This window comes from Notechis scutatus, chromosome 4 (genome assembly GCF_049901735.1).
Source record: "Notechis scutatus isolate UNSWTSFEM ecotype Mainland chromosome 4, rNotScu1.2, whole genome shotgun sequence".
Lineage (NCBI taxonomy): Eukaryota > Metazoa > Chordata > Lepidosauria > Squamata > Elapidae > Notechis > Notechis scutatus.
The window spans coordinates 162,813,061-162,830,392 of NC_142012.1; the positions used below are offsets into that span (position 1 = coordinate 162,813,061).

General features: G+C 43.9%; 1 protein-coding gene across 4 annotated transcripts in view; it reads left to right on the forward strand.

Annotated features, from left to right (window-relative positions):
- The window catches only part of ECE2 (endothelin converting enzyme 2), an 87,444-nt gene that overhangs the window by 15,150 nt on the left and 54,962 nt on the right, over nt 1–17,332 (forward strand). For all 4 annotated transcript variants that reach the window (XR_015749537.1, XM_087965496.1, XM_087965498.1 and 1 more), the window contains exons 2-3: nt 10,369–10,458; nt 13,783–13,927. Coding sequence is in view for 3 of the 4 variants with exons in the window: in XM_087965496.1 (XP_087821622.1) it covers nt 10,369–10,458; nt 13,783–13,927 (235 nt within the window). In the remaining variant the exon portion in view is untranslated. The remainder of the gene's footprint in view (nt 1–10,368; nt 10,459–13,782; nt 13,928–17,332) is intronic.

Sequence of the window (17,332 nt, forward strand, 5' to 3'; positions counted from 1 at the left end):
CCTTTCCATGTCAGTTAGGTTCATTCGAGATATCCTGCTGAATGAAACATATCTTTGTTTCCTTGGAAACCACAATCATCCCTCAAGTATGACCCTCCCAATTGAGCCCAGTGTTGATGTCGCTAAGCGAGAAAAACCATTTTGCTCCATTTTACGACTCTTTTCTCACCACCTTCGTTAAGTCAACCACTGCTTCTTCTTAAACGAGTAACGGTGTTGTTAAGGGAGTTCCCCCTGGTCTAGAAGATTGAAAAAGGGGATCATGTGACTCTGGGGAACGCTGCTATCATCATAAATGGGAGTCAGCCATTCAAGCATCCGGATGTCAATCACATGACTGTGGGGATGCCGCAACAGGCATTCATGTGAAAAATGGTTGTTAAGTCGCTTTTTTTCGGGGCCGTTGTAACTTTGAACCATCACTAAATGAACTGTTTGTAGGCAGGGATGAGAGTCCAACTTTGGCAACTTTAAGGCCTGTGGACTTCAATTCCCAGAATTCCCCAGCCAGCCATGCATGGCTGGCTGGGGAATTCTGGGAGTTGAAGTCCACAGGCCTTAAAGTTGCCAAGGCTGGATATTCCTGATATAGAAGGGGATCCATTCAACTCACTAAATATTTCTAGTTCCATTTGGATTTTTTTTTGTTTTTTTGTTTACAAAAAGGGATCCATTTTGGGTTTTCTTAGCATCCTTCACCAGCTTCAGCGGATTTTGTACTTTTCTAATTTCTAGCTGTCCGAATATACTTCTTTGTGATGGCCATAATCTTCTTTCCTTATCAAATAGGTCTGCGGTCTGTTTGCTTCAGAACTTAACCAGGCCTATTCTGAAGTTACATTGGTTTCTCCTGTTTCCCCCCCCACACTTCGTTTTCCCCCCACCGAATGAGATCCGTTTAAAATTATGCTTCTACTCACTTCTCTTTTTTTGTTTTTTAGAAATTCCCACCTCTCTTGAGTTCCTTTCCCCCTTTGGGTCTCCTGCCACTAAATCCTTCGGAATATTGCTCTGAGTTCATTAGCATTTGGTGTTTTGGGAAGTCCAAAATACATGTGCCTCAACTTCGCGTTTAGAGTGTTTTGAAATCAAGAAATCCATGGTTGCATTCTTCCAGGGTTCTCCTCTCCCTCTCATCTTCCTCCTCCTTTCCCTTCCTCCTCTACCTCCACCTCTTCTCCTTCTCCTCCTTCTCCTCCTCCTTGTCCCCTTTGTCCTCCTCTTCCTCCTCCACCTCCTCTCCTCCTCCTCCTTCTCCTTTTCCTCCCCTTTTGTCCTCCTCTTATTCCTCTTCCCTCTTCTTTCTCCACCTCTTCTCCTCCTCCTCCTTCTCCTCCTCCTTTCCCTCTCCTCTTCCTCCTTTCCCTTCCTCCTCCTCCTCCTCCTCCTCCACCACCTCTTCTCCTCCTCCTCCTCCTTTCTCTTTCCCTTTGTTCTCCTCCTCCTCCTTTTCTTTCCTCCTCCTTTTCTTCCTCCTCCTCCTTCACCTCCTCTTCTTCTCCTTCTCCTTCTTCCCCTCCCCTTTCCCCCCTCCTCTTCTTCATCTTCTTCCTCCTCCCCTCCTCCTCCTCCCCCCTTCCTCCCCCTTCTTCCCCCTCCTCCTCCTCCTCCCCCTTTGCATGAGTAATACCAGGCCCCTACTAATATTCATTCTTCTACTTTAAAAACAACAACAACCCAGATTATCCCTGAAGTATCTGTAAGCTAATTCACTTTATTTCTAGAAAATGACAAAGACTCCCAGAACAGCAGATCAACACATCCTGAGAGGGGGGGGGGGAAGAGAACCATCTGGGGAACATCAAAATGCTTTCTACATCCCTGATGGATGTCATTCATCAAGACTCCATTATACCCATTAAACTATATTTCTCTTCCTGTACTCAAAGTAGAAGCTCATCTCATTTATTTCCCATACCGCTTTACTGTATAAACTTCAGGGACTGTGTGCTTTATGGGCCCAGTTCTTCCTAATTATTTTTTATGGAATGTGTAATAGATCTCATAACAGCAACACACAGTAAGCACTGGTGAGGAAACCGTGTGCCAAAGGATCTTTACGGCATCTACATCTAAGCAAGTAAGAAGACAGGGGGTGGGGGGTGGGGGGTGGGGGTGGGAAATGATACCCCCCAAAATTAAGAGATAATACTTAAATTCCAAGAAATCATTTAGTGAGGTTACAGGCATCCAAGAAAAAAAAAAAGCAAGCTTAGCGAACTAGCATTGAGCAAGCAATGAAACAAACAAAATTGTAGTGAACTAGCATTGAGCAAGCAATGAAACAAACAAAATTGTAGTGAACTAGCATTGAGCAAGCAATGAAACAAACAAAATTGTAGTGAACTAGCATTGAGCAAGCAATGAAACAAACAAAATTGTAGTGAACTAGCATTGAGCAAGCAATGAAACAAACAAAATTGTATGCGTGCAGAATTCCAAGCAGGGCCCTATGAAATTCAGAGAGTCAGTTAAAAATGTGGAATTGAAATGTCTATGAGATTTTCCGTCATCCAGGGTTGTCCCAAACCCTTGATGCGGCCCCTCAATGAAATCGAGTTTGAGACCCCTGCTCTAGATCTAATCCCTGGGAAGGAAGCGATGTCCGAAGGCAATTCTGTAGGAGGAGGGACAGGGGGTGGAATCAAAAGAGGCATCAGCCTAGACTCTTTACATAGCCACAAACCGATGAAGTCGAATCCCTCTTGAATTCTGTTGGCCCTTGTCTAACGCCGAGATTGTGCTAACGGTTAGTTGCGTCGTTCCCTGCTCACAGGGGTGATGAGCAATGAAATTCACAAGTGCAGCCCTGATCTTTCGGTCCCGATCTTTCGTGCCCGACATATTCTCCTCCATCCCTGTTCCGTGTTCCTAGCAGATAGTATGGAATTCTTTTATTGGCCAAGTGTGATTGGACACACAAGGAATTCGTCTTCAGTGCATAAGCTCTCATGTGTATATAGTTTGCATTGCCAGCCAGCAGATCTGGTCTTCACACGCGTGCTTCGGTTTCTCGTAGTAATGAGTCACCAACACACTCAACTTTTCTCTTTGTCTTCTTGCAAGATACAGCTGCTTCCATTCAAGGACCCGCTATTCTGCTTCCTGTTCTTCTGTATCTCTTTTCCTTTTTTTTTCTTTCTTTTCTTTTGAACCTTCTTTTTTCATACCTGTTGGCATCCTGACTGCTGTTCTTGGATATATCAGCGATGAGTAATACCTTTCATTTTGCTCCTCCGTTTCATTGTGTTTCTTATGACAATAGCGGTGCCTTTAGCTTCCGCTGTTAGGCCTTCTGTTGGTAGAGCTGATCGATAGTTATCCTTTTCCATCACTGAATTACGAAAATGTACTGGTACAATTGTTGGAAGTTACGATTCCCCTCTCTTCTAACAAAACATTAGAAGGGGAAGGAAAATTCCCCTAAAAGAAAAGAGAGGTGAAAACACAAGCAGGGACAGCTCCATTAGCCCCCACCTTTGCATGGGACACACATTAGCTAGGATCCTTTCTCATAGAAATCAAATAGATAGCAAGCTACAAAAAACATGTGAAAAGCAAACGGCATAACAGGAAACTCAGGATATTGCAACCAGGTGCAAACTGATAGCTACAAAGGATCAGGGAAAAACAGAGATTAGACTATAAAACAATTACTTCTACCAAGATCCCAGGAAGAGATCCCAATCTCAAAAAAAAAACAGGGACTTGAACACAAATCAAAGTCTTCAAAGATTCACACCTACAAATCAAAGAACTTGAAGTGTATAAGAGAGAGGTTTTCCTACTCACTTATTAGATTAATCCTAGGAATGCTGTGAGATTTCTTCCTATTAATAAACTGATTCTGACTTTTAACGCAGCTGACCAAATCATTTTGCATTAAAACCTCCTAGCCAGGAAATTTGAATCCACAAAAGGAAAGAAACTTTGCCTTTTTCCTTAAAGGGCAAGGCTTCTTTTTTCCTTTCCTCATCTCTTTTCCTTTTTCTTTTCCTTTTGAACCCTCTTTTTTCATACCTGTTGACATCCTGACTGCTGTTCTTAGATATATCAGTGATGCATAATACCTTTCATTTTGCTCCTCTGTTTCATTGTGTTTCTTACGACAATAGCGGTGCCTTCAGCTTCCGCTGTTAGGCCTTCCGTTGGTAGAGCTGATCGATAGTTATCCTTTTCCATCACTGAATTACGAAGATGTACTGGTACAATTAAGGGGGCTGAAGGGCTAAAACATATGACAAACGGTTGCAGGAACTGGGGTTAGGGATTTCTTTTTGATTGATTGATTGATTGATTGATTGAGATGTATACTGTGTTCTTCTTGGGTGGGCTGCACCAAGGGAGGCTCATTCAATTTCATTGGACACATGTCGTACATTGACAATAAAGGTTTGAACCAGAGGTGGGTATTCAGCAGGTTCTGACCAGTTCTGGAGAACCGGTAGCGGAAATTTTGAGTAGTTCGGAGAACTGGCAAATCCCACCTCTGACTAGAGATTTTACAGTACCCTTCCCCTGCCACGCCCACCAAGCCACACCCACAGAACCATTTGTTAAAAACATTTGAATCCCACCACTGCTTTGAACTTTGAACTTTGTGTCTATTCTAATGAAAAGAAGGACCAGGGGTGACAGGATAGCAGTCTTCCAATATTTGAAGGGCTGCCACAGAGAGGAGGGAGGGGTCAAGCTCTTCATCCAGATTTGGTCGCCACAATGTAAAAAAAAAGATGTTGAGGCTCTGGAAAGAGTGCAGAGAAGAGCCAGCAAAGATGACGAGAGGACTGGAGGCTAAAACATATGAAAAACGGTTGCAGGAATTGGATATTCTAGTGAAAAGGACTAGTGGGTGACAGGATAGCAGTCTTCCAATATTTGAGGGGCTGCCACAAGGAAGAGGGAGTCCAGCTATTCTCCAAAGCACTTGAAGGCAGGACAAGAAGCAATGGGTGGAAACTAATCAAGGAGAGAACCAACCTAGAATTAAGGAGAAATTTCCTGTCAGTTAAAACAATTAACCAGTGGAGCAACTTGCCTCCAGAAGTTGTAAATGCGCCATCACTGTAGACTTTTAAGAAGAGACTGGAGAAGCCATTTGTCTGGAATGGTATAGGGTAGTGGTGGGATTCAAATTTTTTTTACTACTGGTTCTGTGGGCAAGGCTTAGTGGGTGTGGCAGGGAAAGGACACTGCAAAATCTCCATTCCCTCCTCATCCCACTAACCTGCTTTCCAGCTCCGTTCTCCTGTGCAGGGCAACCAAAAAAGACCCAGCCAATCAGCTGGGACTCAATGGGAGGCAGAGAATAGATGAGGGCGGGGCCAGTCAGAGGTGGGATTTGGCGGTTCTCCGAACTACTCAAGATGTCTGCTTCCGGTTCTCCAGAACGGGTCTGAATCTGCTGAATACCACCACCTCTGGTGTAGGGTCTCCTACTGGAGCGAGGGGTTGGACTAGAAGATCTCCAAGGTCCCTTCCAACTCTGTTATTCTGACTTCCTCTCTTGTTCTTCAGACCTAAGGCTGCGCTCACTGTACATTTGAGTTGTTTGGAGCAATGCAGATTTTGGGTTGTTTGGAGTAACTGCAGGTTTTGATTCCTGAGGTCAGCATGGTACATTTTCACTTCTTTTCCTGAAGGGTCTGTCGGTAAAGCTCTTTATATCTTTCTGAAGCTCTCAGGTTTAGCCAAGTAGAGACAACCTGTATTAAGGGTGGCCTGCCTTAAGAGGATCTGGCTGTCCCAAATCCTCTTCGCTTTCTCTGTTCAGTGAAGCTCCCTGGAAATGATCCCCATCCATTAGAATTAATAAACCAAGGGACACACTGAATCTATCCTGGATGATTTCGGTCTGACAAACCGGCTTGGGCAGATCAGAGGCAAAGAATCGGACGACGTAATCCTGTCTAAATATAGGCACTGCACTAAGGAAGGGAGAATCGCCAGGCCAGAGGTTGAAAGAATAGTAAAACACCAGATCATTTAGACATCCCGTGCTTTCTGATTTTAAAGGGCGGTGGGGGGACGACGACTTCTGGGACTTTCACTATATTAAAAGAATTAAAAATTGGAGGGAGGGACGGCGGAGAGGGAAATTGGAAGGACCAAGGAACTTAGAGAAAGGTGGGAGTTATTCCGTTGCTCATCTTCATAAAAAAAAGAATAAGTGCCTTTTTTGTCCGTACCTCCTTCCTATAGGAAATTGATTGACTTACATACAGTAAATGAATGCCAATGACACTCAAAATGAGTTCCACATTTGCCTATTCTTCTTTCAAGCAGGCTTCCTGAAATCTTCCTTCCTTCCTTCCCTTCTTTCCTTCCTTCCTTCCTTCTCCTTCCTCCTTCCCTCCCTCTCTCCTCCCCTCCCTCCTTCTCATTCCCAACTCCTTCCTTCCTTCTTTCCTCCTTCCCTCCCCCTCTCCCTCCCTCCTTCCCTCCTTCTCATTCCCAACTCCTTCCTTCCTCTTTCCTCCCTCCTTTCCTCCCTCTCCTCTCCCTCCCTCCTTCTCATTCCCATCATCTTCCTTCTTCCTTCTTCCTTCCTTCCTCCCACCCTCCCTTCTTCTCATTCCCATCGCCTTCTTTTTTTCCTTCTTCCTCCCTCCCTCCTCCTCATTCCCATCTCCCTCCCTCTTCTTCCTTCCTTCCTTCTTCCCTCCTTCCCTCCCTCCCATTGTAACTTTGAATGGTTGCTAAACAAATGATTGTGAGGACTACAAGTCGCAACTTTTCCCACATTAGAGGACTCTGGGTTGTTGTTTTTTAAAGTGCATGCATGTTCCAGAAAGAAAACAGAACTGTAGCATGAATAATAATAATAATAATAATAATAATAATAATAATAATAATAATAATAATATTCATGCTACAGTTCTGTTTTTTATATCATTATTATTATTATTATTTCTCATAATATCAGTTTGGCCACACACACGACAAGAAACGGAGGACCCTGTGTCCCAACTATCTCTTCCATAGAATTTTTTTTCAAATTCATGATGTGCCATGAAATTGCCTTTGACTCCTAGCAACCACATAGATTTTTCTCCAGGTTGATCGATCCCGAAGCTGTTTCTTTCAAACCTCCCAGGGGCCCATTCATCAAATGGAGTCTTATCTGTCTTGCTGCTTGGCTGTCCTGTTCTTCTCTTTCCTTCTTCCCCTTGGAGGAATTCGAATCGCCAGTCTTAAAATAGCATCTCTGTTTTAAAAATGAGATTAGGCAGAAGTTGGAACTCTGCATTTTCCTTCCCCCCTCTCTGTATTCTCATGTCTGGAAAAGCTGCGCAGAATTATTGTTGGATGAAACGCGATGATTCTTCGCACCGTAGAAAAATGTTGTCTCTTTCTCTCAATTGTCCCTTGAAAGAGCAAACAGTTTCAGGAATTTATTACTATTAAGATTGGTCTCACAGCCAGCCAGATTCTTAGGTTGTTGTGGTCTGTTGGCAGCCTGCGGAGACGGCAGCAGAGTTGGACAGTGTGGAGGAACATAGGCCAGTCCAGGAATCTGGGGTGGACTCGGAGATAGGGGCAGGGCCATCTGGGAGTTATGTGCTGACTCCAGAGCCTCCAGAATCCGACAGCAGCGAGGCAGAGGAACAAGGGGAGCCTGTTCCTAGTGCGCATGTGCACAGAGCTTCCAGAAGGCAAGAACAGTTAAGACAAAAGTAAGGCTTGGAGGTGATTGGCCCTCCCATAAGACATAAAGGAGGAGCAAAGGGACAGGAATCTTTGCAGGAAGCAACTTTGTTCGTACTGGTCGGTTTGAAACCTGAAGCTCTGTGTGGAATTTGTGGCCTTGTATAACTAATTGGAAATTTAGTCATTGGCAGCATTTCCAGGAAGATAAAGGTGTGTATTTATCAGATTTATCTCGAAGGACTCTGGCAGACTTCCATGGGACTATTTACAAACTGTTTGAAACTCATTACGGGCTGGGAATGAACTGTAATTCACAGCCATCAAAATAAAACAAAAGGTTTTTGGGACTAATGTGTGTTAGTGTCTCAGGAAGCCTTGCTCAGAACATAGACTGGATTTGGCATTTTTATCCACTTACAGGTAGTCCTCAACTTAAGACCACAATCGAGCCTGAAATTTCCGTTGCTAAGTGAGACATTTCTTAAGTGAGTTTTGCCCCGTGTTATGACCTTCCTTGCCACAGTGGTTAAGTGAATTGCTGCAGTTGTTAAATTAACAATGAGGTAGTTAAGTCAATCTGGTTTCCCCATCGATTTACTTGTCAGAAGGTCGCAAAAGGGGATCACATGACCCCAGGAAGCTGCAACCATCATAAATATTTTTTTTTAAAAGAATTTTTTATTTTTAAACAAACATACACAAACAAAACATAAAACCATTTTCCAGTTACATACATACAGTGTGTCGGTTGGTTACAAATCTTTTGTGCATCCTCTCCGTAGTCACTTACAGTTTGTATAAGTTCTCACATTATCAATTTAATATATATACAGTATATATACATTGTTATCATTGTTAATCATTTATTTGACTAAACTATTATTCCATCATTTTATATGAGATATTCAAAATTTTAAGTTAATTTATATTATAACAATTCATTACCTCATCCTAAGTCCATCCAATGGTAGTACATTTTTATATTATGTTCTGTATCATTCTATTATCCTTGTATTATAAAATTCTCTGACATATTTCATTTCCATATTTTTTGTCTAACCATTGATAAAATAAATCCCATATCTTATAAAATTGCTTTATCTTCTTCTTCTTCTCTAATTTCAAATGTCAATTTACTCATTTCAGCACATTCCATTATTTTCTTAATAACTTCCTCCTGCATTGGTATTTTCTCATTTCAATCGTCATAAAGATGAGTCAGTGGACAGGCACCTGTCTTTTGATCACATGACCGTGGAAACTCTGCAACGGTCGTAAGGGTGAAAATGGTCATAAGTCACTTTTTTTTAGTGCCGTTGTAACTTCGAACGGTGACTAAATGAACTATTTTAAGTTGAGGGCTACCTGTATCGAGTCCTTCCCAAGGACTCGTGATAGGCAGATGTTGTGGCTTGATATATTGCTATTATTATAATCTCTTTTATTCATTAAACATGAAGCTCAGTCAACTGAACATTCAAAAATGTATCACCAATACCATTGACTGGTGCTGATGGTTGATACGGGTTGCTGCCAGCGTCCTAAGCATCAACCAAGTATCTTCTTAAGATGTACGATGTTCCGAGTAGGGCAGTATTTTGCAGTCCCACGGTGTTATTTGCAGTAAGCTGCAATTTCTTGATGTGTTTTGTAAAATTCTTGGACATGGGACCAAGTGCCCCAATGACAATGGGTATCACTGTTACATGTTTCTTTTTAAAAAATTTTTTTAAAAGACCTAATTAAATAAATTTATATACATACAATAAAATCAAAACATTCCATTTATTGCAACACGAGCTAATACAGTGTTGAGTAATAGAGTATTGTCAATACTCTAATTGACAAATCTCTCATTGTATCAAATATTCATTCACTTATTTAAATATCATACTAAATTTCATTCTAATTATTTATCACAAATAAATGTACATATAATTTTATGAATTTCCATCATACCGTTTTATTTGACTTTTTATTCCTTTCTTGCCTACCTTCCAGCCAACTGTACCATAAGTTCCAAATTTCATAGTATTCTGACTCCTCTTCGTTTCTGAATTCCATTGATAACCTGTCCATTTCTGCACATTCCAAGGTTTTCTTTATGATCATAAATTCAGGGTGTGTGTGTTTTCGCATTTCCAATTTTGGGCAAAGGCGAGCCTTGCTGCTGTTAATATATGGAGTATTATGTATAATAGTTTTTTTTTTAACTAATTTTCTGTTTTAGGATTCCTAATAAAAAATATCTCTAGTTTCAAATCAATTTCAACTTTTGTGATTTCTTCCAACCAATTTTTAATTTTCCTCCAATATTTTTTTTTTTTGCTTTTGGGCAGGTCCACCACATAGGATGGTAGCTTCCCTGCTTATAGCCACACTTCCAACAGCTCGTTGAATTGTTGGGAAACATTTTTGCAAGTCTCGCTGGCGGTAAATGCCAACGATAAAAACATTTTGTACAGATTCTCCTTGTAAGTTGCTGATAAAGTTAATTGATAATTTATTGTCCATGGGTTTTCCCAATCTTCCAAATTGATGTTGTATTCAAAGTTTTTGGCTCTTACATGTTTCATCCATAACCGTGTAGTTTCGACAGCCAGATTGTGATATTTCGTGATTTTTCCCCCCAGTTCTTTTTCTTTGCCTGTCATTTTCTCTCGTGTCTTCCAACCCCAAGGTTGTTTTTCACATTATTTCTCCCCCCTCTCTCTTCAGATGACGGAGTATAAGCGAGCCATGTTTCAAGAAGATGAAGTGCTGGATGCCACAGGGGACGGGAACAACGCATCTCCAGACAGCATAGAGGTAGGGCAATTGATGTAAGGTACGCCTAATCATTTAGCGACCGTTTGAGGTTACGTCGGCACCCGAAAAAAACGACTTACAACTACTTTTCCCCATTTGTGACTTCCCCAGCTGCTTCCCAACCAGCAAAGTCAATTTGGAGCCATTGACCGCATGTGTCAACTCAAAAAGTTTTATCTGGTCTTTTTAGTTGCCAGCAGAAAGGGAGTGGGGAAAGTAGTGCATTCCTTAAATGCTTCAGATAATTGCTAGGCAGCCGAAGCTGTTGGCGTGCAAGATTATGATTGGAGAGCATGATTGATGACTCTTGGCTATGGATGTGTCCCATTGGAGAATATACATCCAGGGGTGGAAGGAAGACCAGAGTCAAGGGTGAAATGAATGGTGTGTCTCAGAGTCAGCTATACCCAGGTAGCACCAGCATGTTCATTCCTAATAAATCTTTTTTAAACTCTGAGAGATGTGGCTGGAGATTGATGATTTAAATGGGGGTGGATGCCGGAGCCCTGACAGCACAATTCATTTAACAAGTGTGGCAATTCACTTAACGACCATGTAAAAGAGGTTGCAGAAGGGGGCACAGTTCACTTTACCACCATCTTGCTTAGCAATGGAAATCTTGTGCTCCCGGGGAGGGGTCATAAGCTGAGGACCATTTGTGTACTTTCACGGATTTGACTCCAGCCTGAGAGGCTGCCATGTGATCTTTACACACCCAGAATGTCAGGGTTCCAAGTAATAGACCTATAGCAAGCAAAGCTCTGAGGCACAGATCTGGTGAAAACCAACTCTGGGGGTTCTTGTGGGTTTCCCGTAATTAAAAATAAAAGTTTGTCATATTCTCAACACAATCAGTCACATGGTCCAATCACGGCGCTGTCTGGTTGCCTGGTGACATAACTCCGCCTCTCTCTGACCAGGTGTGAGAATGTCCTTGGTTCCCAAGAGAAAGTACCATATTATTCAGAGTATAAGACACACTTTTTCCACCCCCAAAATTGGGGGGAAATGTCTGTGCCTCTTATACAGTGAATGTTGCCGAAGCCCCACCCACCCGCCGGCCCCCACCCGCTGGCCTCTGCCTCCCAGCCATTTGCCTCCTTGCAGCAAACAGCAAACAGCCTGTTTCAGCTTCAGCACAGCCTGATTAGCACAAGCAGCCGATTGTCGGCTGGATTGGCCTCCCAATGATCAGCTGTTTCAGGCTGCAGAGATTGCCATTGGTACTGCCGCCTCCGTGCACTTCATTTTCGGCCTCCGCATCCCATTTTTGGCCTCTGCACACCCCATTTTCTGCCTGTTCTGATCCCTGGGTGGAAAATGGAGCCCACGGAGGCTGAAAACGGGATGCCGAGGCCGAAAACGGGGCACATGGAGGTGGTAATAGGCAATGGCAATCCCTGCAGCCTGAAACAGCTAATTATCGGGAGACCGATCCAGCCGACAATTAGCTGCTTGTGCTAAATCAGGCTGTGCTGAAGCTGAAACAGGCTGTTTGCTTTTTGGTGCAAGGAGGCAAATTGCTGGGAGCCAGGGTTTTTTTCTTGTTTTCCTCCCCAAAAGCTAGGGGTGTCTTATACTTCAGAGTGTCTTATACTCCCCCCCGCAAAATACAGTATTTTGTTTTGGCTACAAAAATCCCAGCTATCTTAAATCCCCACCTCCCTATCCCTCCGCTTCAGGGTGGCAACACTGAAGCTGTCAAAAATGGCAGATCAGCTTCAGGGATGACATGCGCCTGATGCTGCTTGGCAACACAATTATTTGTATTAAACTAATAAGCCCAGCACTGTCTGGGCTGCCTACATCATTGCAGCATTGAAGTTAGCAAAGCGTGAATGGAAGTTGGGAAGAAAGAGAGTTCAGAGCAGCCGGCTTCAAAAGAAAAAGCTCGCGTAAAGCATACGAGCTTTGCCCCAATCCTTCGATGAAGTCCCCCAAATTGCACTCATGATTTATAACTCTGACTTTCTTCCTATTTGGGGAGACCAGCAAGAATTGCTTTTATGGGCAAGACGTAATTCTCGATTACCGGTGGCAGAAGATTCATTTCGGATGCAGCTGTGTTCAGTGTCAGCTTTGAAATTCAGCTGCCACATTTTTTTTAGAGAGAGTTAGAGGAGTTGAAAAGTTCAAGGTTATTCTGTGTGTTGTATTAAGAATTTCCAGTTGCAGCTAATTGGTTCTCATGGTTTATGAAGTGTAGAAGTGGGAGGAGAGAAAGGAGGAGAGAAGGTGGGTTCTGTGTAACGAGCGAAAAAACGTTCACTTGGGAAATTGCTTTTGACATGCCAGATCTGTTCCTAATAAATCAATTGGAGAGATAACATCTCGGAGTGATTGATATCATGGATACTTTCTGGATGCTTGACATTCAGTGGGACATGATTCAAAGTTGCCCTTTAAGCCACGGGGTTTGCGGTTAGCCATTGAAAGGCAATAGGACAAATTGCTTGAACTTTAAAAACGCAATCTAGAATTTTACTAAGGACCAGAAGGAGTTCTTGATTTTAGTGCAGAGACATACAGGTAGTCCTTGACTTACAACACGTCATTTAGTGACTGTTGGAAGTTACTACAGCTGTGATGACCTGGGGTGTGGCACAAGAGCAACAAAGTCACAAAAATAGGTAAAGCCCCTTTAATACCTCCAACTTGGCCCCCAATGTCCAGTTATTCTCGGCTGGAGATCAAACTCATGCAGTCTGAACCCAAAGTACAGATAAAGTAGAAATTAAAAAACCAACACAAACCATGCTGAAGTAATTAACACGACAGGCCAGGATAATAAATTGCAGATAAGTCTCAACAAAGATAATGCACGCTTTGCTTCCAGCAAGGTGCTGTGTGCAAACGCCCCATTTATATCCTGTTCTCCCAGCTGCAACTAATGAAAGGGATCAGGGCCTTTTTCTCTCCCGTAAGCCATATTGCTCCCTTCTCCATTCCTCCCTGCGTGCCCTAGGATGAAGAGGGGGGTGGGCCTGGGTCTTCCTCTGAATGCCCAGCCGGATTGTGCCCTTCCCCCGTTTCTTCCACAGCCACCGGAGCCACACTCCAACTCCCTGTCAGCTGCTCAATCTCCCTCTCAGAATCAGACTCTAACAAGGGCATGACAATGACACTGAAAAAAGCGACTTATGACCATTTTTCACACTTATGACAAAGCTGGCTGGGGAATTCTGGGAGCTGAACTCCACCCATCTTAAAGTTGGCAAGGTTGAGGGGGAAAAAACCAAAGTATGTTAATAGACTGGTACTTTAATATATTCCATCTCCCGGTTCTTTTCTGTTTCCTCTTTGATTCTTTGTCTCTTCTTCAAGGTGGGCTTCCAAAAAGGTGATGGACTCCTGCTGAGTCGCCTTAGCTCCCAAATCCACCTGAAGTTGGTCTTCTGGGTGATTTCCCTCTTTGTGGCAGTCCTGCTTCTCAGTACAATCATAGCCATGGCCATCCAGTACAGTAAAGGTAGGTAGGTCAAGAAGTTTGACCACGGACCAGTGGTGGGATTCAAATTTTTTTACTAATGGTTCTGTGGGTGTGGCTTGTTGGGCAGGGCGTGGCTTGGTAGGCTTGGTAGTGTTGTGATTCACTGGCAGCAGGTGCGGACGGCTGAGGTCTTGGAGAGCGAGGACTCAGGTGAGGGGCCTGCGTGTGATGCAGGGATGGGGCCAGGATCATCAGGGAGTGGAATGCTGCCTTCGGAGGTTGTGGAGGCTGGCAGCAGTGATGAAGAGGTCCCCGAGGAGCCTGTGCCCAGTGCGCGTGTGTGCAGGGCTGTTCAAAGGAAAGAGCAACTGCAGCAGCATGGGCAACTCGGGAGTAAAGCTACAAGGTAATGGCCCCTCCCTTAAGAGATAAAAGCCAGACTGAGAAACTGGAGTTCTTTGCAGGAAGCAAAGACGTTTCTGCACTCAAGCCTTGTGGATGTTTGGGATATCTTGGTTTGTATTTGGAGACTCTTTGTGTTTGAACTATTCATTGGCAACTTTATCTAGTGTTCTTGGCAGCCTTGCACAACCTTGGCAAGGCTTGTTCTTATCAGAGACAAATTAGTTTGAAACAGCCTTTTAACCGTGAAGGAACAGAATTTGTAAAGAATCATTCAAAGGTTTTGCTGTTACCTCCGTTTCGTGTTTGTTTCCTTGGAACAAGGTTTGGGTCAGAACAGGTAGGGGAAGGATACTGCAAAATCCCCACTCCTTCCCCACCCTGCTAACCTGCTTTCCAGCTCCGTTCTCCTGTGCAGGGCAACAAAAGAACAAAACAGCTGATCAGCTGGGACTCAATGGGAGGCGGAGAATAGATGGGGGCGGGGCCAGTCAGAGGTGGGATTTACTGGTTCTCTGAACTACTCAAAATTTCCGGTCCTCCAGAACTGGTCAGAACCTGCTGAATACCACCTCTGCTGTGGACCTTATTCTCCCTTGCACAGGTAGCCCTCGACTTACCAGTGTTCATTTAGTGACCATTTAAAGGTACAACGGCACCAGAAAAAGGGACTTACAACCATTTTTCACACTTGCGACAATTGCAGCATGCCAGTGGTCACATGGAAAAAAAAAATTCAGATGCGGGGCAACTGATTCATATTTATGATGGCTTGCAGCGTCCCGGGGTCATGTGTTCCTCTTTTGTGACCTTCTGGCAAGCAAAGTCAAGGAGGAAACCAGATTCACATAATAGCCATGTTAGATGATACTAAGCTGGCAGGAATAGCTAACACCCAAGAAGATAGGCTCAAGATCCAGATGGAACTTGACAGACTCGAACACTGGGCTGTGTCTAACAAAATGAAATTCAACTTAGAGAAAAGTAAAGTCCTGCACTTAGGCAAGAAAAACCAAAAGTACACATATAGACTGGGTGAAACCAGGCTCAATAGCAGTAACTGTGAGAGGGATTGTGGAATCTTAGTGGACAACCAGCTAAATAGGAGCCAACAGTGTGCAGCAGCAGCCAAAAAAGCTAATGGAACCCTAAATTGCATTAACAGAGGGGATACAATCCAGATCAAGGGAGATGCTAATATCACTCTATAAATCCTCTATAAATGGATGCAGAGTACTGCACGCCTAGAGTACTTTATCCATTTTTGGTCACCACAATATAAAAAGATGTTGAGACTCTAGAAAAAGTGCAGAGAAGAGCAACCAGGATGATTAGGGGACTGGAGACTAAAACATATGAAGAACGGTTGCAGGAACTGGGCTTGGCTAGTCTAGTGAAGAGAAGGACCAGGGGAGACAGGATAGCAGTCTTCCAATATTTGAGGGGCTGCCACAGAGAGGAAGGGGTCAAGCTATTTTCCAAGGCACCTGAAGGCCAGGCAAGGAACAATGGATGGAAACTGAACAAGGAGATATTTAACTTGGAAATAAGGAGAAACTTTCTGACAGGAAGAACAATCAACCAACAGAACAGTTTTTTGCCTTCGGAAGTTGTGGGAGCTTCATCACTTGAGATTTTCAAGAAGAGACTGGACTCCCATCTGTCAGAAACGGTGTAGGGTCTCCTGCTTGGGTAGGGGTTGGACTAGATGACCTACAAGGTCCCTTCCAACACTGATTATCTGTTATCTGTTACTCACATAACATCCTCAGGGATCTGCTTAAGAATGGTGACAGGAAAGGTCGTAAAAATGGGGCAAAATTCACTTATCTCCTCTCTCTTAGCAGATGAAATTTGGGGCTCAGTTGTGGTAATACACGGAGGAGGTAGTCCTCGATGTATGACCACAATCGGGCCCCACATTTCTGTTGCTAAACAAGATGTTGGTTAAGCCAGTTTTGCTCCATTGCAACGGTTGCGAAGTGAATCTCTGCGGTTGTTAGTAAACACGATTGTTAAGTGAATCTAGCTTCCCCCTTGACTTCGCTCATCAGTAGGCAGGCTGAGAGGGTGAGGAGGTTGGGGAGGATCTTGGGAGTCTGGGGAAGGTTCTGATGAGGGCTCTGCATCGTAGGCAGAGATGGGGCTGTGGCCCTCCGACTCTTCCCAGCTGCCTACAGAGTCGGCGATAAGTGGGGAGGAGGAACGGCTGGAGCCTGTTCCGGATGTGCGTGTGTGCAGAGCTGTCAGGAGAACAGAACAATTACGGAACAGGAGCCAACTTGGAAGGAAAGGCACACACGGACGCTGAATGGCCCCGCCCTAGGAAGTAAATAGAAGCAAAAGGGAAGTGGTGGTTGTAGGAGCCCAATCCTATCCAAGGACTGATAAGGTCTGTTCTTTCAATTAACCCTGGGATGACTTTTCCGTGTGTGTGAATGCCATGAATTCACAGTAACTAAATAAAGAGAGGGTTTTCAGGACAAGGGGTCTTGCTTGTTTCTGCTAAGCTTGGGTCAGAACAATAAGTGCAAAGTCACGGCACTTTTTCCAGAGCTGTTGGGATTGAGAAAACTCACTAAATGAACTCTTTGTAAGTCAGTACTCTCCTTTTTCTATCAGGTCTTGGCTGGTTGTGTTGTTAGCGAGCATGTCACACAAAGCTTTGCAATGTAGCAAGGGAGCATTTCAGTGCCCGACGCAAAGGAAAAGCAAAACGACGCAAACGGGATAGCTGCCTTATAGCAAGAGCAAAAACACTTAGACTTATATACCGCTTCACCGTGCTTGACAGCCCTCTCTAAGCGGTTTACAGAGTCAGCCTATTTGCCCCCCAATAATCCTGGTCCTCATTTTACGGACCTCAGAAGGATGGGAGGCTGAGTCAACCTTGAGCCTGGGAAGATTCGAACAGCCAAATTGCAGGCAGCCGGCAGGCAGCGGAAGCAGCCTGCACTACTGCACTCTAACCACTGTGCTACCACGGCTCATGATGGATCTGTCTCCTTGGGGACCCCCAACGAGACCTCCCGTAACTGTCTC